The sequence below is a fragment of the Arachis stenosperma genome, chromosome 3 (genome assembly GCF_014773155.1).
Source record: "Arachis stenosperma cultivar V10309 chromosome 3, arast.V10309.gnm1.PFL2, whole genome shotgun sequence".
NCBI lineage: Eukaryota > Viridiplantae > Streptophyta > Magnoliopsida > Fabales > Fabaceae > Arachis > Arachis stenosperma.
Genome location: NC_080379.1, coordinates 42820670 through 42847180, shown reverse-complemented (window position 1 = coordinate 42847180; position 26511 = coordinate 42820670). Strand labels below are relative to the sequence as shown.

At 32.1% G+C, this 26511-nt stretch overlaps 2 protein-coding genes across 9 annotated transcripts; both read left to right on the top strand.

The window, feature by feature from the left end:
* The first annotated feature begins 1818 nt into the window (after positions 1-1818).
* LOC130967302 (pectinesterase-like) lies at positions 1819-4953 on the top strand. The gene is made up of 2 exons (XM_057892119.1): positions 1819-2833; positions 3702-4953. Exons 1-2 carry the CDS (start codon positions 1888-1890, stop codon positions 4391-4393), a joined length of 1638 nt encoding a protein of 545 aa, XP_057748102.1. The 5' UTR covers positions 1819-1887; the 3' UTR covers positions 4394-4953.
* A 17199-nt stretch (positions 4954-22152) lies between these two features.
* On the top strand, positions 22153-25065 carry LOC130970404 (uncharacterized). 8 transcript variants are annotated; one of them, XR_009082057.1, is made up of 5 exons: positions 22153-22797; positions 22889-23037; positions 23607-23891; positions 24415-24506; positions 24947-25050. XR_009082057.1 is itself a non-coding variant. In XM_057896485.1 (3 exons), the coding sequence occupies exons 1-2, from the start codon at positions 22379-22381 to the stop codon at positions 22938-22940; spliced, it is 471 nt and encodes a 156-aa protein (XP_057752468.1). In that variant the 5' UTR covers positions 22153-22378; the 3' UTR covers positions 22941-23037; positions 23544-24139. The 8 variants fall into 8 exon arrangements, 1 of the variants encoding a protein (XP_057752468.1); XR_009082055.1 differs by having other exon boundaries at positions 23573-23891; XR_009082056.1 differs by lacking the exon at positions 22153-22797 and having other exon boundaries at positions 22880-23037; positions 23544-23686; positions 23775-23891.
* The last annotated feature ends 1446 nt before the right edge of the window (positions 25066-26511 follow it).

Below are 26511 nucleotides of genomic sequence, written 5' to 3'. Positions count from 1 at the left end.
TCAAGTTATTACTTACTTACCGTAACTAATTAACAAGTTACTGCAAGCCTCTTTTATAATTAGGTTTCTGTAAATTTTTTTAATAGATTTTTTTTATTAATATTATGCTGATAACTTTTTTATCAACAAAAATCCAATTTTAAATTTTTAAACTATAGAAACTCTTATGTTATGTTATAAAATTATTTTTTTAAAATTTATTTTTAACATGGAACCATATATATATAAATATATAAATATTTGAAAAGAAATAAAAAAGTTAATTTAAAATATTTTATTTTATATTTTTAAGTTACGGTTGAAATAATTGTGTATTATTAAATATAATACATATATAATTATAGATATTATATAAATAAAATTATGAATGATATATTAAATAAAATAACTTAAGTTATTGTATTTATGATTTATAATAATACTGATCATACGATTATTTTATCTTATCTTTACTTAATTTAATATTTCTTATATATATCTATTCTTCTATATGGGATATCTAGTATAAAAATATGTGGTATCAATCTATATAGTTAGACCAAAAAAAATAGCATATTATTGAATTACCAGAAGAAATACTATCAAGATTCAAGATTTTGGGTACTTATAAAGCTTCATTTAAACATCTTGTAACAATCAAAGTTAGTTTGAAAGCAATTTTCCTACTTACACAAGAGAGGTGAGGATAAGGAATTTGTTAAACATAGTATCAAATCAACAAAATGAAATGGCAGCTGGACGTGATGATGAGTGAACGGAATATGCCGGCCATTATCTCTCGAAATTAGTTGACTAATGCTTTCAAAAGTCTTATTATGCATGGACCATGAGTTTAAGTTATTATTATTATTATTTGACATGTCATAATATAACAATGTGAATGTATTAGTTTTTGTTTTGAATTTAATTTTTAGACTATGGATGTAGTTTTCCTAAAAGCACTTTTTAAAATTTTATTTAAAATAAAGGTAATAAATATAATTTTCTATTAATAACATATCAAATAATGAATGATATAAACCAGATAACTTACTAATTTACTCGATCTTTAGAACACACATGAGAATTTTTCAAGCTATAACTAGCCAAAGGTCCAATATTTGAAATTTTACATAGACTAAGTTGTCGCAAAAAGAAATTCATGTGGCAGAAAACAAAATCTAATGCAGACTGAGGTGTATAAACTAGTGGACTAGCTTGACCCCTTCAACGAATTTAATTATCATTAAGTTTATTAGAAAATCATAGTTTTAATAATATTTCTGTATATACAAACATAAACCGGAAGATTCCTCACAGTATGTATGACTATTCGAATTTTAATTTGTTGAAAACAATATTATTACTTTATTAGTGACTTGAACATCATTTCTAAGTCATTTGTTTAAAATAATGTGATATACAAGCTAAGCCATTGATGAGCTTTTGGGACGCCTAGATGGATTATATATATTATTATTTTCTTCAGCCTAATAATGACTGTTAATTTATTATTATTATTTTAATTGTGTACCATAAGATGTACTTATTATAAATGCATCAAGTGATGAAACACGTATGAAGCTATTGGTTAGTTAATTAACATTGTAATCAATGTTCCGTAAACATCATGCAGGGTCCAGTTAATCCCTATCCCTATAGCGAACATCATTTTAAAATGTATGCAAAAAAAACCCTAATAAATTAAAAGTGCATCGTGAAGATGTATTGTGCATCCACACCCACAAATATGTGTACCTGCATGGCCTACCAAAGCCAAGTTCCTAGCCTATATATACCTCCATTTCCTTGCACTTACAATTCATCATAAGCACTCAACCATTTCTAGGAAAATCTTCTCTATCTCACACATCCTAAGCTTATTTGCATTGCCATATCCTAGAAAATATGGACAAGCTCTTTTCATTGAACTGTTGCATTGGTTACATTCTTATTGTTTACTCTCTCTTTGCATGCGTGCATGGCAAAGAACAATTGTCATGCAATCAAACACCATACCCAAATGTTTGCAAGCATTACATTGAGACAGCTACAAATACATTATTATCAACCCAAGATGAAGATGTTTCTTCACCTTCTTATTCCTTCCACGGCATGGCCCTTAAGGTCACCATGGACCAAGCCATTAGAGCCCATCAACTAGTCTCAACCATGGACCCTAAAAACTTCAAAGAAAACAAGAAAGCCAAGATGGCTTGGGAAGATTGTTTGGAGCTCTATGAGGACACTATTTATCAGCTGAACCGTTCAATGAAATCGAAAAACCTAAACGACAAGTTAACATGGCAAAGTGCTTCCATTGCAAACCACCAAACATGCCAAAACGGTTTCATTGAATTCAACTTGAATTCTCACCTAAACTTCTTTCCAACCATGCTGTCCAACTTCTCCAAATTGCTCAGCAACTCCTTGTCCATCACCAAGGCCGTGTCCATGTTAGAAGCGGAGCAAGAAGTCAGAGGAAGAAGGAGGTTATTGCTTTCATCATCATCAAATCATAACAAACACGGACATGGCGGCTTCCCTGAATGGCTATCGGTTTCCGATAGGAGGCTTCTTCAGGCGGCGACACCACCAAAGGGTGACGTGGTGGTGGCGCAAGACGGGAGCGGGAACTACAAGACGATAACGGAGGGAGTGGCGGCGGCGGCTAAGATTGGGGGAGGAAGGAGGGTTGTGGTGCACGTGAAAGCAGGAGTTTACAGAGAGAATGTTGATATCAAGAAGACAGTGAAGAACATAATGATAGTTGGAGATGGAATTGACGCTACCGTTGTCACTGCTGACGGTAACGCACAAGATGGATCCACCACTTTCCGTTCAGCTACTTTTGGTAACTCTTCATATTCATATTATTATTATTATTATCTTACCATGCACACGTTAAAATAAAATATTATAATAATGATGAACCAATTCAAAGATAAATCAATCAATAGCGTACCCCTGGACGCCGGAAAAGGACATGCACTGTCACTGGTGGTACTCATTTCTGTACAACAAACTGATACGGATCATCAATAATCAATTCATCATCATTTTCCTATTGGCATGTCATTTTACAACATCTCATCACTACTATTGCTACTTTTCTTCCAACTTCTTTAACTTTTTATATATATACTTTCTGCTCCTACTGCATACTAAATTATTTTTATTATATACTAATATCATTTATAGCCTTTCATTAATATTAATTTCTTAATTATCATATAATTAATATAATATATTTTTTTAACACTGCATGTTTTCAAACTTAAAAAAAAATTAAAAAATATTTTTAATATGAACCTTATTATTATCACATAAAAAATATTTAGTAAAAATTTATATGTAATTATTTTTATATAAAATTAAAAATTAAAAATTATTAAATAATTTAATATATTTAATTAAATTTTTATTTAATAAATTTTATCTGTTAATTTTACATAAAGATAAATATATACAAATTTTTACCAAAATATTTTCAAGTGTTTTTATAAAGCCTAAGCCACGTTGGTTAATACGGTATTTTTTTCATATTCCATGGATTAATTAAGAAACAGATAATGAATTAATCATACCTAAAAAAACTTATGGACTAAATTAACTAAGGAAATTAAATAATTATAAATGAAATAAAAGAAAAGAAAATAAAACAATTATTAACGAAAATTGTTATAAAGATGGTGGTGTGATATTTAATTTGTTTGTGGCAGGGGTTTCCGGTGACGGGTTCATAGCGCGGGACATAACCTTTGAGAACACGGCGGGTCCACAGAAGCACCAGGCGGTGGCTCTCCGGTCCGGCTCCGACCACTCCGTCTTCTACCGCTGCAGCTTCAAGGGCTACCAAGACAGCTTATACGCCTACGCCCAGCGCCAATTCTACCGCGACTGCGACGTGTACGGCACCGTGGACTTCATCTTCGGCGACGCCGCCTGCGTCCTCCAGAACTGCAACATCTACGTCCGAAGACCCATGGGCAACCAGGACATCACCGTCACCGCCCAAGGTAGAACCGATCCCAACGAGAACACCGGCATCGTGATCCACAACTGCCGCATAACTGCTGCCGGCGACATGAGATCCGTTCAGGGCTCCTTCAAGACCTTCCTTGGGCGTCCATGGCAGAAGTACTCAAGAACCGTGATCATGAAGAGCGGTCTAGACGGCTTGATTAACCCGGCCGGTTGGAAACCATGGAGTGGAAGCTTTGCTCTCAGCACACTCTATTATGGTGAGTACATGAACACTGGTCCTGGTGCTAACACTGCTGGCAGGGTTCACTGGCCTGGCTTTCATGTTATTAGTAGTCCCTCTGAGGCTGTCAAGTTTTCTGTTGGTGATTTCTTGGCTGGTGGTTCATGGATTCCCGGCACTGGTGTCCCCTTTGATGCAGGTTTGTAAATCATTTCAAAACATTAGGTGGATCAACTTCACATCACACCTGAATTTTTACCTTATGATAATTTCATTTAGTATTCATATGCATTTCTACTCGACCACTATATGTTGTACTCGTCTATCCTTCATTTTTGTTATTATAAAATATAACGCCGAAAAAAAAAGGCGCTTTATTTTATAATAATGAGTTTGAATGAAATAAGATGTGTACATTACAAATTAAAAAGCAGTCAAGGTTGTAAAATATACAGGCAGGGTAGGGAAGAAATAGTATATTGTCACGTAGTTTGTGTTGGGTGTTAATTTGCCTTGTATAGACACGGGACAAAAAAGATGCTGTATTTGGTTTTTATGTCTACTACTACTTCCATTACCTTCACGGTACTGTATGTAGTAGTTTGTGCAATTTGTAAAATCCATGTGTATAAGGATTTATAGATACAGATAGATAGATAGATATATAGATATATTATAGTGTCACGTATATAGTTTCAATAAAGTTGTAAAAAGGCATCAAGGCCTTGCTGATTTGTTACGATAATATAAATTAATTGGTTGCATATGTAGAGATGTCAAGTCGTTTCCTGTTTTCTCATCAATTGGAAGGGTTTGTTAAAATTCCTGCATAAGGACCCACAAGCATGCACAAGATGGATAATGACGGACAGATAGAAATTAAAATATTGATGTAAACTGTAAAGAATAAATAAAGTAGTTCTCCTTCTAGAAAAAAAACAAGCTAATTAATTAAAGGAAAAGTATAGGGTACCAATATATTATCTGTCAACTTCTGTCAACTCTTATTTATATTTGTCTTTCATGGAAGTGTGTCTGTAGATGTAGATGTGTCTAATAATTAATATATTTTAAATACATATATAAAGAGACACATCCAGAAAATATATTTATAAAGACACTTCTATTAAACACAATCATAAAAAAAACATTTTTATTAGACACATCCACGAACACACTTCCATAAAACACAATTATAAATAAGAGTTGGCAAAAGTTGACAGATATGCTGTTGGTAACGTAGCCGTTAATTAAAATGACGTGCCGTAACACTGCCCATTTTTTCCTTTTTGTTTTCTGAAGTAATCAAATCGAGTATTAGGAAAAATTATTAGAAGCGAAAAGTACACTTAAAAGAAATTTACAAGATAACACAAGTAAGCATCACGAACCTACATGTAATGTAATAATCAATATAAGAAAGAAGTATAGGAAATTAATTTTTAATTAATTAATATCCATTATTTTTATTATAAAATTATTCTTAATTTTCTTAGATAATTTAATTAGGATTTATTAGAGTTATAATTAAAATTTAAAATTTAAAATTAAAAAATTAATTGACGTTGACTTAAAAAAATAGACTAAACAAAGATTTTAGACTTATGTCAGAATGCTTTATGATTATACATGGTTCAGTTTTAATTAATTAGATTTAACAGAATACAATTAGCTATAGCTAGCTATCAAGATTGTGGCCCTCTTTAATTAATGCTAAATATTTGTATTATGGTAGGAGATTAGATAGATTCTTGAATGGTTCAAAATTCATATGTCATTCATATATGCATATAGTCAAGTCTTTTATATTGTCCTGTTAAGCCGCCTTGCACCAAGTTATAAGGTATAGCATATTCTCATTATAATACACACATATGATAATGGAAATTAAAAAGCATAAGATAGATAATGAAGGAACGTGATAATGTTTAGAACTTAACCTCGCAAAATGGCCCACTACCTTCTCTCCAATCAACTACTCTATAAACAAGAAAATAACATCTCCATTTAATATTAGAAATCAACATTGAACCAACCCGGCACGACGAAAAAATTTGAAGTAATAAAGGTTTATATTCACCTTTAAATTATCATGTAAATTAAGTTAATACATACAAAACTTTTTTAAATTAACTAATTGATGTAGTTCAATTATATATTCGACTAAGATGAGAAAACAATAATATTGCATTACGCAGCCTATAAAAAGCAAGAACATTTTCTTTTTTAACATAATCAGATAATCCTTGAAACAATCTACCATTGCAAAATTTTTGGCTAGGTTAAGTAGATTTTCTCACTCTGATAAACATATCTTATATGTAAATTTATTCGAGCTTTATTTTTTTCATTCAAATACAATAATTTTTTTAAATTAGTAATTTTTTGTTTTTCATAATTTTTTTAATTTGACCAAAAATTAAAAATTAATCTATTATAAATTTAAATTTTATTTAAAAATTTATTATTAATCAATAAATTATTACTATATATATATATATATATATAAAAAGATATGATTCCAAAAAAAGTATTACAATTTTATTACGTTACTAATAAAATTCTACTAACTTCTATCAACTCTTATTTATAATTATATTTAATAAAAATATTTTTTAGATATATCTAATAAAAATATTTTTTTTATAATTATATTTAATAAAAATATTTTTATAAATATATTTTTTAAATATATTTTTTATATATATTTAAAATAATAATTAATTATTATTAATAATAAATTAGTAGATAGTATATTAATACCTACATGTTTTCAAAGTATTATAAAACATGTATGAATTGTGCAGAATAATTTACTAACTAACGTTGACAGCTGATAGTGAATAATATTCATAGACAATATTATTTGCACTCAATAGTTAAACACCATCACCGAATACCTCAGTTTACGTTGTATTCTATTGGTTGATTAATTATTATTATATTGTGGGATCCAGCTCAACTTTTACGTTTGTCGTTTTCGTAGATGTTGCTTTATTAATACACTTTGTTAAAAAGACGTTTATCATTCATATATTGTATTATCGGCTTATTATTTATTTGATTACTAAAATATAGTTTGGCAAATCAGAGACTCTTACACATCTTCATCATAATAAAAGTGAGATTTATTAATGATTATTTTATTTATATTATAAGACAGACTATATTATATATTTATATAAATTTTGACGTGTAAATATTTAAAATAACCTATATATACTTGTATTTATTATATAAAATTTTTATCAGTAAATTAATTATTTGTATATATACAACGATATTTTTATTTTATTTTTTGATGTGACGTATTTTTTTACAAATTCTATATAAAAAGTATAATTGTACGTGATTTTGGAGATCAGTATATGAAAAGAATCCTTAAATTAGACGCAAATTTATAAAAAGTTGGATATGATGCTTGAAAACTATGGGACAAGTCTTATATATAGGGCCAAATGATCGTACTTGTTGAACAAAATAGATTCATTCATGTCTTTTTGTCTTGTTACCTTCATCTTCATATATATAATTAATGATATCGGTGGAATTGTATCATTGATTTAAATAGTATAAATTTAGAAAAAGTATAATAGACGGCTAAAATTAAAGAATCATTTTAACCCAAATTTTCAAAAAGGCTTTTAAGTTAAATATTTGTGAATGTATTAGAACTTAGAAAGAACAACTTTGAGTTTTCTTATCTAGATAGAACAACTGGTTAAACTACACGCTCGTTGGCATATTCATTCTTCTTCTTCTTTCTTTCTTTCTTTTATTATTATTATTATTATTATTATTATTATTATGTTTTTGTTGTCGTTTTTGTTATTATTATTATTATTATTATTATTATTATTATTATTTTGTTTTCTTCCATGAAGGTCCATAAAGATTCCCGCATCCAAACCGTTGGCATTTAACAACAATGAAAGGTGGCAAGATCTGATTAATATATAAAAGTTATGCGGTCAAGATAACAAAGCAGAAAGCACTACAGTCTTCCCTCAAAAAGAAAAAAACTAAACTTTCTCTACGACGACACGTGGGCAGAACACTGTTAGGATGGCTTCTTAACGCTTTGTTTGGGAGCGAAACGAAATAGGAAGAAAAGAAATTGAATGAAAAAAAATAAAAAAAAAATAAAAGTAAAATGTAATTTTTATAGGTGTATTTAAATGGAGAAAAAATAAGATGAAAAGATATTGAAAGATAAATAATTTATATTGTTTATTTAGAAAAAAAATAAAGAGAAAATTGAATTAAGTTATATAATAATAATATTACCTGTCATATTATATAGTAATGTCATATTATATAGTAATATTATTATGTATATATGTAATTATTATGTAAATATTTATAAATGTCATTAAATAATAATAACAAAATTTAATTATATTTAAAATATAATAATATAAATTTTATATAATAATAATAATAATAATAATAATAATAATAATAATAATAATAATAATAATAATAATAATAATAATAATAATAATCACAAAATTAGGATGATCTATTTAGATATAAATTTTATTTTTATTTAATACTCATCCCAATACATAAATTGGAGATAATTTCAAGAAGAAAAAATATCCAAATCAATAAATATATGTACATCGTTTTAAAGAGGTTAACCGATTATATTATATCATTTGATTAATATATTATGTCTTATATTACACTTACAAATACATATAAAAAAAGTCTTGCATAATAACATGTTAAGGTCAGTTAAAAACAAAATTTACATATGAAACAAACAAATTTAATACTGAAACCTCTTTGATCAAGTCATTACTAATAGCTTAGACTTCTTTGACTAACTCATTACTTATAATATAGTTAACAATAATTATAGTAATGCAAGTCACAAAGTACAAAGACATGAGGTATTTTCATTATAAGCCTTATTTAAGTCATACATATGTTATCTACAAAATATGAAAATACTAGTACCTTTCTTGATGTTAAAGTTATATTTGTGCCAGTCTCAAAATATTAGCCACATTACTAGGACTATTGTTCCTAGAGTGCACTAGCTTCTTTCATCAATTCATATAATGTGGCAAGGTGTACGTCAGCTGTAATACCAAAAAAATTCTCTCTTAGCTCTATCTTCTCTATATAAAAAGCGATAACACCTCATGCGCAACTCTGGCATCACACCCAAATTCTCTAACTCAGTCCACACGTCATTTTTAAAGTAAATTCGAGGCCTACTTTACTCAAGAATTACAAGACCCCTTTCAGCTATTCGCACTTGTTGTTTAGCAATTTGAACTTGCTCCTTAGCTATCTGCACTTGTTCTTCAGCTGTTAACACTTGTTTTTCAGCAATTTTAATTGATCTCTCATAAAAATGATTTCCATCTTTCATCATCTCAGTCAATGCTTGAATGCGTTGACTCATTCTTTCCATTTCTGATTCTAATTTATCACTCATGGTTGTTTTGCGTTTAGTACCTCTTGATGATGTTCCTTGAGAGCCAGTTGATTGGTTAGATAAACCAATTTCAGGATTTGGTACACGAAATTGCAATCACACTTTTGCAACTCCGCACAACTAACTAGCAAGTGCACTGGGTCATCCAAGTAATAAAACCTTACGCGAGTAAGGGTCGATCCCACAGAGATTGTCGGCTTGAAGCAAGCTATGGTCATCCTATAAATCTTAGTCAGGCGGATTCAAATGGTTATGAGGTTTGATAATTGAAAGATAAATAAAACGTAAATTAAAATAAAGATACTTATGTAAATCATTGGTGGGAATTTCAGTAAGCGTTTGGAGATGCTTTGTTGCTTTTGAACCTCTGCTTTTTTATTGTCTTCATCCAATCATGCGTGCTCCTTTCCATGGCAAGCTGTATGATCCTCTCAGTGAAAATGGTCTGGCTACGATTTCTGTACGGCTAATCAACTGTCGGATTTTTCGTCTCGGATGAAAAATACCAGGTACAGATACCGCATGGCTAATCATCTGTCGGTTCTCACTTGTGTCGGAATAGGATCTCTCTATCCTTTTGCACACTGTCACTGCGCCCAACAGTTGTGAGTTTGAAACTCGTCACAGTCATCCCGTCCTAGATCCTACTCGGAATACCACAGACAAGGTTTAGACTTTCCGGATCTCAGGAATGCTGCCAATTGTTTCTAGCCTATACCACGAAGGTTCTAACCTCACGGACTCGGTCTGTGGATCAGAGACCCAAGAGACTATACTCCAGCTGTCGTCTAATGACTACGTTGAACATCATGTAGACCACTTGTGGTTGTCAGGCACGCGGATCTTGGCTAAGCGAGTAACGAAGATAATGGGTGATTGTCACGAGTCACCCCTTCATTCTGACTTAACTGAATTAAGAACGAGAGTATATCTTGGAGAAGAAGTAGGCGTGAATTTGAAAGAGAAACAATAGTACTTGCATTAATTCATGAAGAACAGCAGAGCTCCGCACCTTAATCTATGAGGTGTAGAAACTCCACCGTTGGAAAATACATAAGAGAAAAAGGTCTAGGCATGGCCGAATGGCCAGCCTTCCAATTGTGAAAAATGGCATAAGCTCTCCAATACAATAGTAAAAAGTGCTATTTATACTAAATTAGTTACTAGGGATTACAGAAAATAAGTAACTAAGCGCAGATAGTGCAGAAATCCACTTCCGGGGCCCACTTGGTGTGTATTTGGGTTGAGATTTGAAGCTTTCACGTGCATAGGCCATTCTTGGAGTTAAACGCGAGCTTGGATGCCAGTTGGGGCGTTTAGCTCCAGTTCTGGTGCCAGTTCCGGCGTTTAACGCCAAAAAAGGGGTCTCTGGTGGGCGTTTGGACGCCAGTTTGGGCCGTCAAATCTCGGGCAAAGTATGGACTATTATATATTGCTGGAAAGCCCAAGATGTCTACTTTCCAACATAATTGAGAGCGCACCAATTGGGCTTCTAGCTCCAGAAAATCCACTTCAAGCACAGGAGGGTCAGAATCCAACAGCATCTGCAGTCCTTTCTCAGCCTCTGAATCAGACTTTTGCTCAGGTCCCTCAATTTCAGCCAGAAAATACCGAAAATTACAGACAAATACACAAACTCATAGTAAATTCCAGAAATGTGATTTTTGCATAAAAACTAATAAAAATATATTAAAAAGTAACTAAAACATACTAAAAACTATGTAAAAACAATGCCAAGATTTTGTCCATTGCAGGATTCTCAGGGTCATAAGCTTCTCCTTCAGAGGAGGCTTCTTTAGTACTGCCGGATGCAGCTTGCAATCCAGTCAGATTTTGAGAAATCATATTGACTTGCTGAGTCAATATTTTGTTCTGAGCCAATATAGCATTCAGAGTATCAATTTCAAGAACTCCTTTCTTCTGAGTCATCCCATTATTCACAGGATTTCTTTCAAAAGTGTACATGAACTGGTTATTTGTAACCATCTCAATGAGTTCATGGGCTTCTGCAGGTATTTTCAGATGAAGAGATCCACCAGCAGAATGATCCAATGACATATTGGAGAATTCAGACAGACCATCATAGAATATACATATGATGCTCCATTCTGGAAGCATGTCAGAAGGATACTTTTTGGTTAATTGCTTGTATTTTTCCCAAGCTTCATAGAGAGATTCACCTTCCTTCTGTCTGAAGGTTTGGACTTCCACTCTAAGCTTGCTCATCTTTTGAGGTGGAAAGAATTTGGTCAAGAAAGTACTGACCAACTTGTCCCAAGAGTTCAGGATTTCTCTAGGTTGTGAGTCCAACCATATCCTATCTCTGTCTCTTACAGCAAAGCGAAAAAGCATAAGTCTGTAAACATCGGGATCAACTCCTTTGGTTTTAACAGTATCACAGATCTGCAAGAATTCATCTAAGAACTGATGAAGATCTTCCGATGGAAGTCCATGAAACTTGTAATTCTGCTGCATTAGAGAAACTAATTGAGGCTTAATCTCAAAGTTGTTTGCTCCAATGGCAGAAATTGAGATGCTTCTTCTATAAAAGTTGGAAATTGGTGCAGTATAGTCACCAAGCATCTTCCTTGCATCTCTAGCATTATTGTTGGGTTCGGCTGCCATGTTTACTTCTTTTTTTGAAGTTTTTTGTAAGGTCCTCTCCGGAGTGTTATGCTTTAGCGTCTCTTAGCTTCCTCTTCAGAGTCCTTTCAGGTTCAGGATCATCTTCAACAAGAATGTTTTTATCCCTGTTTCTGCTCATATGAAAAAGAAGAGAACAGAGAGAGTAGTAGAATCCTCTATGTCACGGTATAGAGATTTCTTGAGGTGTCAGAGGAAAAGAAGAATAGAAGAGTGAGAGGTAGAGAAAGAAGAAGAAGAATTCGAACACAGAGGAAGAGAGAGGGTTCAAATTATTAGATGAGAAGTGTTAATACTTAAGTAAAATAAATAGAAAGAGATGGGAGAGAGTATTCAAATTTTAAAAAGAGGGAAAAGGAAAATATTTTTATTTTTATTTAATTAATTAAGTTAGTTTCGAAAATTGGAAAAAGAAATACAAGGAATTTAAAAACTAAAACAATTAGTTAATTAAAAATATTTTTGAAAAAGTGGTTAGTGATTTTCGAAAATTAGAAGTGGAAAAGTAGTTAGGTGGTTTTGAAAAAGATAAGAAATAGTAAACTTTTTAAAATTAAAACAAACAAGTCAAGTAGTTAGTTGAAAAAGATTTGAAAATAAATTTTGAAAAGATAAGAAGTTAGAAAAAGATTTTGAAATTAAAATTTTGAAAAGATATGGTTGAAATTTATTTTGAAAAAGAGTTGAAAGAGAAATTAAAAAGATTTGATTTTTAAAATTAAAGTTGATGACTTGACTAACAAGAAACTAAAAGATATGACTCTAGAATTTAAAGATTGAACCTTTCTTAACAAGAAAGTAACAAACTTGAAATTTTTGAATCATAACATTAATTGTTAGCAAGGATTTTGAAAATTATGAAATAAAATTAAGAAAAAGGATTTTTGAAAAATTAGTTTTAAAATTTTCGAAAACATCAAGAGAAAAATGAAAAAGATAGCCATTCAAAATTATGAATTAAAACATGAAAATTTGAAAAAAATCAAATTGGAAACCAAAATTACCTCCCTTGTGTCATCTTGGCATTAAACGCCCAGAATGCTATCCATTCTGGCGTTTAACGCCCACTTGACTGCCTCTTTGGGTGTTCCTGGCTGGCGTTAAATGCCAAGAATCCTTCTTTACTGGCATTTTAACGCCAGTGAGCTCTTTTTCTCTGTGATTCTTCTGCTTTATATTTTTTTTGAATTTTAATGAGGAGAGAGAAAAATAACAAAATGAAACAAAACATAAAAATTTAAGATCAAAACAATTAATGCATGCAAGAACACTTTGAATATCAAGACGAACACCAAGAACACTTTGAAGATCATGATGAACATCAAGAACATATTTTTGAAAATTTTTAAGAACAGAAAGACATGCAAGACACCAAACTTAGAAATTTTGAATGTTTAGACACTATGGATTCGAAAATGCATATGAAAAACAAGAAAAGACACAAAACAAGAAAATTTAGAGATCAAACAAGGAAAATCATCAAGAACAACTTGAAGATCAAAGAAGAACACAATGCATGAATTTTCAAAAATTTTAAGAAACTTAAAATAAAAAAATGCATTTGACACCAAACTTAAAATTTGACACTAGACTCAAACAAGAAAGAAGATTACCCAATCTAAGCAACAAGATGAACCGTCAGTTGTCCAAACTCAAACATTCCCCAACAACGGCGCCAAAAACTTAGTGCACGAAATTCCAATCACACTTTTGCAACTCCGCACAACTAACCAGCAAGTGCACTGGGTCGTCCAAGTAATAAAACCTTACGCAAGTAAGGGTCGATCCCTCATAGATTATCGGCTTGAAGCAAGCTATGGCCATCCTGTAAATCTTAGTCAGGAGGATTCAAATGGTTATGAGGTTTGATAATTGAAAGATAAATAAAACATAAATTAAAATAAAGATACTTATGTAAATCATTGGTGGAATTTTCAGATAAGCGTTTGGAGATGCTTTGTTGCTTCTGAAACTCTGCTTTCCTATTGTCTTCATCCAATCATGTGTGTTCCTTTCCATGGCAAGCTGTACGATCCTCTCAGTGAAAATAGTCTGGCTACGGTTTCTGTACGGCTAATCAACTGTCAGATTTCTCGTCTCGGATAAAAAATACTAGGTACAACTTCCGCATGGCTAATCATCTGTCGGTTATCACTTGTGTCGGAATAGGATCTCTCTATCCTTTTACACACTGTCACTGCGCCCAACAGTTGTGAGTTTGAAGCTCGTCACAGTCATTCCATCCCAGATCCTACTCAGAATACCACAGACAAGGTTTAGACTTTCTGCATCTCAGGAATGCTGCCAATTGTTTCTAGCCTATACCACAAAGGTTCTAACCTCACGGACTCGGTTCGTGGATCAGAGACCCAAGAGACTATACTCCAGCTGTCGTCCAATGACTACGTTGAACATCATGTAGACTGCTTGTGGTTGTCAAGCACGCGGATCTTGGCTAAGCGAGTAACGAAGATAGTGGGTGATTGTCACGGGTCACCCCTTCATTCTTACTTAACTGAATTAAGAACGAGAGTATATCTTGGAGAAGAAGTAGGCGTGAATTTGAAAGAGAAACAATAGTACTTGCATTAATTCATGAAGAACAGTAGAGCTCCGCACCTTAATCTATGAGGTGTAGAAACTTCACCGTTGGAAAATACATAAGAGAAAAAGGTCTAGGCATGGCCGAATGGCCAGCCTTTCAAATGTGAAAAATGGCATAAGCTCTCCAATACAGTAGTAAAAAGTGCTATTTATACTAAACTAGTTACTAGGGATTACAGAAAATAAGTAACTAAGTGCAGATAGTGCAGAATTCTACTTATAGGGCCCACTTGGTGTGTATTTGGGCTGAGCTTTGAAGCTTTCACGTGCATAGGCCATTCTTGGAGTTAAACGCGGGCTTGGATGCCAGTTTGGGCGTTTAACTCCAATTCTGGTGCCAGTTCCGGCACGCCAAAAAAGGTGGTCTCTGGTGGGCGTTTGGACGCTAGTTTGGGCCGTCAAATCTCGGACAAAGTATGGACTATTATACATTTCTGAATCATACTTTTGCTCAGGTCCCTCAATTTCAGCCAGAAAATACCTGAAATTACAGAAAAATACACAAACTGTAACACCCTACCACACAGGGCCTTACGCTTAAGTCGTAAAGCAGAGGTGGCAAGGTATTACGACCTCTAAAAGAAAATGATATCTACATAGATGTAGTTGGGTGAAATCATATCTAGGAGCCTTGAAGAACAAGCTAAACAAATTAATAAACAGAAAATCGTGACACACTCGCATGGATATTCGTAAAACGGACAGGTAAAAGCGAAAGATAACTGAACACATATATATACATATCAGAGTTCCAAAACTTAGATAGCAAGCTCCAGACTCGACCTGTGAAGCTAAGGCCGACCAGAGTACATAATTATGTATATATACAACCCAAAATAAAACTCAAACCACAAAATAAACCCCTGTATCTCCAAGTCGACCTCTAGGAGGGACAAAACACAAAATATACATGCGGAGATTCTATAAACATATATACATAGCCTAAAACAAAATATGACAGCCCAAAAAACAGTTCTTCGCTCGTAAGGAGGATACCCAAACGCTCAACGAGGTGTCTCTCGACCTACATCTGAAAAACAATAACATAGTATGGGATGAGAACCGGAGGTTCTCAGTATGGTAAAGGTGCCCGCATAGTTAATATAAAAGGTCTCAGGAAAGCCAGAGGCATTCCTAGAACTTCGACACTCAGATTTCAGCTTAAGAATTCAACTAAACCAGAAATTGGGTAAGTTGTCTAAGGTATTATAATTCTGAATCTAACTTTAACCTAATAATCCACGTTCTGTCTCCTCTAATCCTCCGAATCATTGGCGGAACAATCCTCTCTCCTTACACCTTCGCCAAGAAGGATTTCTCAGAAAACATACACATATAGTTCAAGCAAGAAAAACACAGGTAGAGAAGCATTTACAGCAAGTAGAACAAGTAGCGGATAAGCAGAATTAAACAGTTAAGCAAACCAAAACAATGCACACTCAAGCAAACAAACAAATGCATATGATGTATGCCTGTCCTATGGCTGATGAGTCTCATCTGTCGGTTATACAGCCAACCCGACAAGTTCTGGTAGTTAACCATTGAACCGTCCCTCTGTGCGCGCATCCCCAAGCTCAATAATATTCCATGGAGTCAAACTCCAAGCTCAAATATAATATTCCATGGAGTCACACTCCAAGCTCAATAGTATAGTATTCCATGGAGTTAAACTCCAAGCTCAATAATATTCAATATTCATATTTATATGCATGCCCATGGGGGAATCCGGGGAGTTAAAGTGCCCGGTCACATCTTGCGACAGAGGGTCAACAAATAGTCTCAAATACACATGCCACATAATAATCTCTTTCCTTTTTAAAATAACCCTTTCAAATCAAAACTCTAATTCTCATAGAAATCTTGGCAGTATCTCCTCTAAAACTCGAATTTCTGCCACCCTTCAAGGGTCCCGACTATCAAATCAAACACCTCTCAGTCCTTCAAATCATTTCCAATAACAAATTATTTCATAATCAAACAAATACCAATATTAAATCTTTTTCCAAATCGACCAACTTCAACAGCAAATTATTGACAACAGCTAAACCTCACATTTTATACCATATACACAAACCATCAATTATTCACTCAGTTCATCCCTATCTTAAGGTCTTCTAACCTAAGTTTTCACGTGACATTAAACATTAACTACGAGAAACCAAAACCATACCTTCGTACGAAATCAAAATATTCAAAGCTCTGGAGAAGCTTTCTAACCGAGCTATCGAAGAAGAAAATGTTCAGAATCGTCTATGCCTCCTAAAACTCTCGTTGGCCAAACTCCAAAGGAAATAGAAGCTACGTCATTGTCAACTTCCACTAATCAAAAATGGTACCAACGTGTAGAGGAGGAGGTTACGAATACTCTTACCGGATTAGATTTTTGATTGGAGTTACAGATTTTCAAAAATCGAAGCCGGAAGTTCGGAAGAGTTTACGTTTTTTCTCTTCGTTACGTTCTTCCCTCTCTCCATTACGATATTCACGTATATATGTATATATATATATATGACCGTCTTAGCTTTTTTTTATTATTATTATGTATAAACTATAAACCGCCTTAGTTTCTCTATTATATAGATGCCATATATATATATATATATATATATATATATATATATATATATATATATATATAAAACACATAACCTAATGCATAATGATAATAACAATATATATGTAACCTGATGCAAAGTTTAAACCACCTTTTATCTCCTATGCTTTATAGCTAATAATAATAATAATAATACTAGCGATAGTAATGATGGTCATGTAATAATAATAATAATAATAATAATAAACGTAATAATAATAATAATAATAATAGTAATGCAATGAATATGATATATATATAAATTTATAATGCAATTTAATACTTACGGTAAGTATATATAATAATAATAATAATAATAATAATAATAATAATAATATAAATTTGATTAAATTTAAATTATTATAAAATTAGTTTAATTATTGATAATAAAAATAATTTTTCTAAAAATAAAGAATTCTAATTTTATAAAATAAATTATAACTTATTTATATTTATATTTTTAAAACTGAAAGTCGCTACACAAACTCATAGTAAAGCCCAGAAATGTAATTTTTGCATAAAAACTAATAAAAATATATTAAAAAGTAACTAAAACATACTAAAAATTATGTAAAAACAATGCCAAAAGGCGTATAAATTATCCGCTCATCAAGACTACGACCCATTGTAAAACTAGCAGCATGAGGAGTAATTGGCTCATCATTCCACTCCTCTTCCATATTTAAGAAACTATCATCATCATTCAAGTTAATTGTTTCTTTATGCTTCTCCCACCTTTTCACTTTTTCTTCAAAACTCCAAATGATCTTTCGATAACATTTCTCAATGAAGCATGACGAAGATTAAATAATTCCTTTTCATTTTCTGGGCTACGTCTTGCATACTCTTTTAAGTGATACCTTACACCTCGATATAGGGTAATTAATCCATGCTTCAGCATAAATCCAGCATCCCTAAGATAAAATTTTTCTACAGAATTCATCATTTAAAATGATTAATTTAGTATAAACACACAAACTACTAATCTTTACCTACTAATGAGACAATATAGTCTTATGTACATGCTAACCTCGTGGAAGTTTAAGATTATCATCCCTCAGTAATGCATTCTTAAGAACTTTTGAGTCAGATGCTGTTCCTTCCCAACCTGTTAATACATAAGTGAACTTCATATCGAAACCACATGTAGCTAATACATTTTGTGTCAGCCAGTCTTTTCTCTCTCAAAATTTAGGTTGATCTGCTATGGGTACTTTGACACGAAAATATGTTCCATTTATAGCTCTAATACAATCCTAAATAATAGTCCATTATTTAATAAAGTAATATGAAATTGTATATATCAATCAAAAGTATTTATTCATGTAATTGTACATGTCCATACCTAAAAATAAGGATAAAATCTATGATTGTGAAGGATCACCGGAGAAATAATGGATGCAGATGGTTGTTGAAGAAATTCATCTTCTAGTAAAATAATTGCCCGTAACATAGCATGGAAGTGGCGGCTAACAATTTCTCCAGACCGGTGGTAGAAAAAAGAAACGGTTCTAGTTTTCACATTATGAGCTATTATATACAAGAACCTAGCAACTTTCTCCTCTATTGTAACATGTTTTGTATCTCTCACTTGACATGTTGCTCTTAATTTCTCGCACAATTGAAGAAATGCATCAGGGCCCATGCGTAGGATGTCACGACACCTATGAGTTTCTCTTAACTGTTGCATTAAAGTAGCTCAAATTTGTTCTCGCCCAACCAATTTATGGGAGATAGATTTGTCAACCCGCGTAGACATAAATCTCAATAAGTATAACATGTGCATGATGTAACATATCAGTGTTATTGTGCATAATTTATGTCGTCTTTTCCAATCCTCCCTCAAAACTGTTAATATATGTTCTTGGTTTTCAAGGGTTAACATATTTTTCTGATTATCTACCCCAAACTTAAAGGAAAGGTTTAGTGGGAAATCACAATTAAAGATGTCTTCCATATTGGTGACTAAAAAACTTTCTTCATCATCAGCCTTATCCATTTAACAAGCACTTTGTAGTTTCAAATGTACATATCGTAGATTTACAGCACCAATAAAAACAAAAAATATAGCATCATATGTTAAGCATAAGCAATGCAGTTAAATAACTAGTATTTATATATATGACCTCCTAATCAAAGAATATAATTAATTGTAAAAGAATCTCAGTGGTGAAATATAGCACCGAACGTGACTATAATCAAACTCAATAAACATTTATAATCAAACTCAGTGGTGAAACATAGCAACGAACGTGACTATAATCAAACTCAATAAAAAATTATAATCAAACTCAGTAGTGAAATATAGCAACGAATGTGACTATAATCAAACTCAGTAGTCAAACACTGAATCTGAGTTTGCACCGAACCTGACTATAATGAAACTCAATAAACATTTATAATCAAACTCAGTAGTCAAATATAGCACCAAACCTGACTATAATCAAACTCAACAAACATTTATAATCAAACTCAATAGTCATTTATAATCAAACATTTATAATTTATATCGTTTAATAACTTAGCTCCCTAATAATAATAATTTGTGTGTCCTGCAAAATTAATTAGTTTAGCTAAACCAAGTTTATTTTACTAGTTATATTTTTTATTGGAGTATTTTATCAAACAGTTTATAGACATAAAAGTTAACAAACTATGAATCAGCATTTTTTCATTGGAGCATTTCATCAAACAGTTTAAATACATGAAAATTAACAAAGTAATAAATCAAACCAAAATATAATCTCTGTCCACATACTTCAAAATTGAATCACAAACACAGATCCATCGATATATAGCGTCAAATGTGAAATAAGAGCAACATCAAAAACTTATCTATAGTTTATACACACATCAATTCTTTCAACTCTGATTAACTTATGAATTAGTATGTTTACATTTTTTCACTAGAGCATTTTATCAAACAATTTACACACATGAAAATTAACAAACTAGTAAATCAAACCAAAATGTAATCTCTATCCCTATACTGTAAAATTGAATATCAAACACATAGATCCATGAATATAAAGAATGAAAGGTGAAATAAGAGTAACATAGAAAACTTACCTAATTTTACCAGTAGATGCAAGACGCTGTGACTAGAATGGTTGAGCAGTGGTGGAGGAATGGACCGTTGGTAAAAGTGGCAGTGGTTGATAGTGTCGGAAGTGGGTAGCATGCACGCCTGAGTCCCAGATTGAAAAAGAATCTTCGAGAAAAAGAGAAGGGTAGGGTTTGGAATGATGAAATGGAATAAGTTTTCCTTTCGTTTTCTCGCCTTAGTTGGGGAGAAAATTTTTTGGTGGGCCCCTCATCACTTTTTGCTACTGTTGTCTTTTCTCCTTCACATTTTCTTTCAAATCAAACAAGTGAAAGTATACATTTCCCTTCTATTTCTTTCCGTCCATATTAAATTCCTCCTATTTTCCATCTAAACAAACATAGCGTAAGTGAATTCTGGAAGTAGGCCTTCTATCAAGAAGGCTTTTTAATATGGATGTTCAAGATCGAATTCGATTTGTCCGTCTTAGAATTTAGATTCGATTCGCAAGGTTATCGAATTGGATTTGCGTATCCACAAAAATAAATAAATAAATAAATATTATTTTTATGTTTTTATTTCATCTAATAATTATTATATATGTTGTATTATTCTAATTTATTATTTTAAGAATAAACATATTTTAAAAAAATAAAAAAACAAATTTATTGATAATATTTTAATAAAAATAAATTTTTAAAAATATTTTTGTGTTTTGTAAATATATCCGATCACTACAAGAAAATGGAATATTTGTAACAAAAATTTTGTGTCAAATTTAAAATTATTACAAAAAGATAATTTTTTGTAATAATAATTAGTGATTGTTACAAAAGAATAATGTTTTGTAACAAAATTACAAATTGTTACAATACATTCTAATATTTTGTAACAACGTGCTTTTTTTCGTTACAAATTATGTTAATTTTTGTAACGAACTGGTGTTTTGTTACAAAATATTATAACATTTTGTAACAAAAAATAAACTAGTTACAAAAATTTGAAATATTTTGTAACAAAATATCTTTTCGTTTCAAAAATTTCAATTATTTTGTAACAAAAAATTAATTTGTCACAAAATTTAACATTGTTTGTAACAAAAAATTAATTTGTCACAAAATTTAATATTATTTTAATGTTAGCTAAAAATTAATTTGTAAAACTGAAAAAAATTTAATCAAATTATAAATATAAATAACAATAATTAAATATAAATGATAAAAAAATAAAATACCAAAAGTCAAAATGTAAAAAACAATAAAGTGAATATTTTTAATTAAATTGATTGTTCATGAATATTTTGAATTCAAATTTTATTTTAAAAAAATAATTAATTTGATTATTATAATTTTAAATTTAGAATAAATATTTAATTAGATTAATATGTTAATAGATATATTTTTATATGTTTTTAAAATAATATTTGATATCATAATTATATTTTTAAATTATTTTAATCTTATAATTTTGTGAAACTCTTATACTGTTAATATATATTTTCATTACTAAATTTTTTATTTTTATACACATCCTATTGTTTAACCTTATATTTTCTTATCCTTCACCTTCACAAAAATACAGAGACACTAAATCTCACTCAGCCTTACCTTAACCCTAACCTACCCCCTTCCCTTACCCACAACCACAACTCAACGAAGAAACAAAGCAGAGGAAAAGAAACGAGAGATGGAGATCGAGAGAGTTGGAGAGGAAATCAGAGCGTGAGGGAGAAGAAGAAGAGAGGGGGAGGGATGGCGCCGCGGGGTTTGCTGCCGCGTCGCCACGTCCAGCTTGCCGTCACGCCTCACCACCGTCGCCGTCGTCGACAGGAGCGTCAGGAGAGAGAGAGAGAGAGGGATGAACTCGCGAGGGAGAGAGATGAGGTTGCGCTACGCACCCGTCAGAGCCATCGTCGCGCCAGTCGCCGCCGCTTCCGATGATGGAGCCGTCGCCAAAGCCCGTGTCACCGTAGTTCTTGCCCCTGTCGCCGATGAAGCTCATCCGTTTCTGCTGCCCTGGTTCGCCGAGAGAGAAACTCGTGGATGGAGGAAGGCCGACGGAGAGAAGAACGCCGTTGATAGAGGGAAGACGCTGCTGTCATGCTTCATGGTCGCGGTGATGGAGCCCGCATCGCCGTCACCCATGGCCGCCGCCCTTACCGCTGCTCTATTTGGTTCTGTTTTGAGCTGCGCCGCCCTCTGGGTGGTCACTAACAACAGCTGCCAGAGCCACCAGCGCCACTGTTACTCCTCAAATTCCGCCTCTCTTCCATTAGGGTTTGCTACTATGATTTTACCTTCGTTCTGTTCTATTGTTGTTTCTTGGTCAAATTCTTGATTTAATTTCAATAGCATGTCTTTGTTTTAGCACGGCCATTTCGCTCCTCCTGTTTTTCTGCTGGAGCTATCTTGAGTGTTGATGATTGTGCTGCTATGGAATTGCTAAAGTTGCTGCTGCCATGGATTAGAAAGAAAGGGGATTGTCGCGTTTAAATTCTGTGGTTTCGACTAACGGAGGTAGGGGATTCGTTTAAAAATTAAGAGTTTTTAATTTAAGAATGCCAAAAAGCATTGAGTAATTGCAAATAATTTATACATGCTTTGTATGACTAATTAATGAGAATTGATGAATATTGGAATTGTTAGTGAATGTGAGTATGTTTGAATATGCTGAAATTGATTTTTGGTATTTGATGGTGCTGTAAAGAATTGGGTTCTCAGATGAGCTATATATGTATTTGTTAATTGTGATTTTGTTAGTGATGATGATATTGTTGTCGTTGCTGCTGGTTGTATTATGATTGTGAATGAAGATAAATTTGGTGTTGCTTGTTGAATTGGAAATATGAATTGAGTTTTATAAATTGAGGCTTTTGTTGATGCTGGGATCTCTGGTTATGTTTATGTCTAGGTTTGGTTGTTGATTTGAGAAATTATGAAAGTGGGGGAGCTTGTAAAGGTGGTAATATGGACTGGTAACTGGTAATATTGCAGTACTTATGTTTTATTGGGTAAACTTTCAGTTTTTGCATTGTTGACGAGGAAATCTTAGGTTCATTTTAAATTTTTGACCATGGAACATCAAGATTTAGTGGATAAGAATGAAGAGAGCATTCAATCGATCGAAAAGGTTAGCAATGCTGAAGATCAGGATAAGATGAATGAGGTTGAAAGTGTGAAATCTGAGTTGGTTAATGTTGATGAGAGCAAGGATTTGCAATCTGAAACTTGTTGTCTTTGGGTTATTTCTGCAGACTGCTCATATTTGATAACATAGAGAATGGAAGCTTAAAGGAGCATCTCAATGGTAATTTTTGAAAGAAATTAGAAGGATGAGGTTGCAGATTGCTAATGAAGTTGTAGCAGCACTGGTAAGCTCTTTAAACAAAAGCTTGTCAAAGAACCAAATTTGCCTAATGTGTTTTGACATGAAACTGCACTCTTCTTATCATATTTTTCTAATGCAAGTAATTTGAGGACTATGAAAAGTTAATGTCCCATTGAGTTCATGAATTGCTATTGGATGCGTGACATCCCTGCTAAGCTGTAACTGTTTAGCATTTTTCATTCTTGGCATTTATGATAAAATAAATATTGGAAACTATCGTACTTGGTTTCATGGAAGCGAGTGTAAATTAGTTTCTGTATATATTTATATTCAATTCTCCTACCTTAAAACATGTTAGTATATAGGAAGATTAAAATTTTTACAGAGTTTCCAACAGTTGCATGTTTCATTCAGTTTGCCAATGAAAAACAAAAGCTTAAATGTGTATCTACAAGATAGTTCTGTATGACTTGGCCTATTTCTGAGTTCTTTCTTTTGACCGATGCATCAAACACTGTCCACTTACTATTAATCTATTACCTTATGAAGCCTTCTTTGGCTCCCAGGTAAACTCATTTTGTGCTAGTTAAGCTCCATCTGGCTTTCGATCCGTAGCTTATCCTGTGTTGGTGTGTAAGACTGCACATTATTATATGCTGTAAGATATTGGCTGCTCAATTTATTATCTTTTTCCTTTCATGGATATTTATTATATTTTTTAAGTTAGCTTGAAGTTTCAATGAGAAAGATCATGTTAATTAGTAAATGACTGCTTGTGTAAAACTAGATTATATTTTAAAATTTAAATCCCTTTCGATGCTGACTTACCAGACTGAATTGCACTGTAATGTTGATGAAAAAATTAATTGAAATAATTGTCAAACACAGGAGAAAACAGTGAAGCAATAAGTTCTTTTAGTTGCTCAATTTGCATGATATTAGTTATATATAAGGATAATGGTATTTGATAATATCATGCCTTCCTTTTCTTTCCTTTCCTTGTAAATTATTTGTTATCTTGTTTCCTTGAAGTTGAAACTTCTCTTTTTGTTTATGTGTTTTTGTCTTTTTAATATCTGCGGCTACTGTGTGATACAGCAAAGTCATGGATATCTTCATAAAGGCTGCTGAATATATGAAAATTCCAGTTCGTAGGACTGATGACGAACCTCTTCAAAAGCTCTTTATGTTATTGAGGAGTGAGTTGAACCTTGACCTAAAAAACATTAAGGTACCTTATACCAATAATGCGTTGTGTTCAGATTCTCAAGGCCCATTATGTTCAGAGTTTCTCTTTTTCTTCTGTCCTAATTCTGAAGATAGATGATCTTAAACTTCAAATTTATTATTAAGTTACTGGATAAGTAATTAGTATATATTATATATTGTTATAATTGTGAGATGATCGATTTTGTTGTCATCACAAGTCAAATCTGTCTTATGAAACTTTATAGTATGATTATGTTTTTTTAGTGGAAAAATTATAATTAGTGTTATATCTTGTTTCTAATTTTTTTGTTTCGGTTTTTCTTATTTACAGGAGTGCTGAAATGGTGACTATATGCTACCTTGAGGGTTCAAGAATGTTTTGATGCATAGAGACACTAATCTATGTTAGAACTTTTATGTTTTGGTTGAACTTTTATGTTAGAACTTTTATGTTTTGGTTGAACTAATCAATGTACTCACTAGCTAATGTTATTTTGTTTCAAGACAATTTTAGCTAAAAAGATCTTGTTTGACTTATGTATGTATTTGCATATTATATACATGTAAACTTGTTTATTAAAATCGTTAATATATTAGTTAATTTAAAAAATAATTTAGTAAATTATGCATGTAATTTTTAATAAAAAAAGTTGTTACAAAATAATTAATTTGCTTTCGTAACTAAAGAAAAAATGTTACAAAATTATGTTATATTTTGTAACAAAATTTTGTGATAGGAAAAAAATTGACCGTCACGAAAAGTACCTTCAAGATCAAAATTTGTTACCACTTTTGTAACGGCTTCTGGTTTTTTGTATCAGAAAAAATTGTTACAAAATATGGTATTGAATTGTAACAGTTTCATTTTTTGTTACAAAAATTTTTTGTAACGGGACTTACTGCAATGGACCCTTTTTTTGTTACAAAAAACTTTTGTTTCAAAATTTCGATGTTTTGTAACAATATTTTTTGTTACAAATGCCCCTTTTTCTTGTAGTGGATATCCGATCCGATCTGTAAATGTGCGGATTGGATCCAACTTTATAAACTGCGGACATTGGATCCGATCCAATCTGGTGATTTTAGTACGGATCAGATCGAAATTTCAGCCATATTCGATCTGCGTTCACCCCTACTTTTTAAGAATACATCAGTACACTCAATGAGATAGCAACATGTTTTCTGCAAAAAAAGGAGCAATTTGGTAGAATTCTTGATGGAACTCCTGCAAATATAAAGTGTTCAATAATGTTACCGTGTATGTTGAAAGAAAAAATGCGTCTCAAGACGCAGCATAAAAGAAACAGTAAGTTGGTTACAGTTATTTTTAGAATGGTGAGCATGTGGGAGTGTTACTACCTTGTAGTTCGGTGTCCTTGGCAAGTGTTTAAAAATTGAACATCTTTCATCTTACTAAAGAATTTTTTCGCTCATTGCAGGGATATGGATATGGA

What these genes read in the sequence shown, in the direction of transcription:
- LOC130967302 (XM_057892119.1), top strand. Translation starts at nt 1,888, where the DNA reads ATGGACAAGCTCTTTTCATTGAACTGTTGCATTGGTTACATTCTTATT. An exon ending in TTTCCGTTCAGCTACTTTTG is followed by an intron (nt 2,834 to 3,701) that starts GTAACTCTTCAT and finishes TGTTTGTGGCAG; the next exon opens with GGGTTTCCGGTGACGGGTTC.
- LOC130970404 (XM_057896485.1), top strand. Translation starts at nt 22,379, where the DNA reads ATGAACTCGCGAGGGAGAGAGATGAGGTTGCGCTACGCACCCGTCAGA. An exon ending in TCCGCCTCTCTTCCATTAGG is followed by an intron (nt 22,798 to 22,888) that starts GTTTGCTACTAT and finishes TCTTTGTTTTAG; the next exon opens with CACGGCCATTTCGCTCCTCC.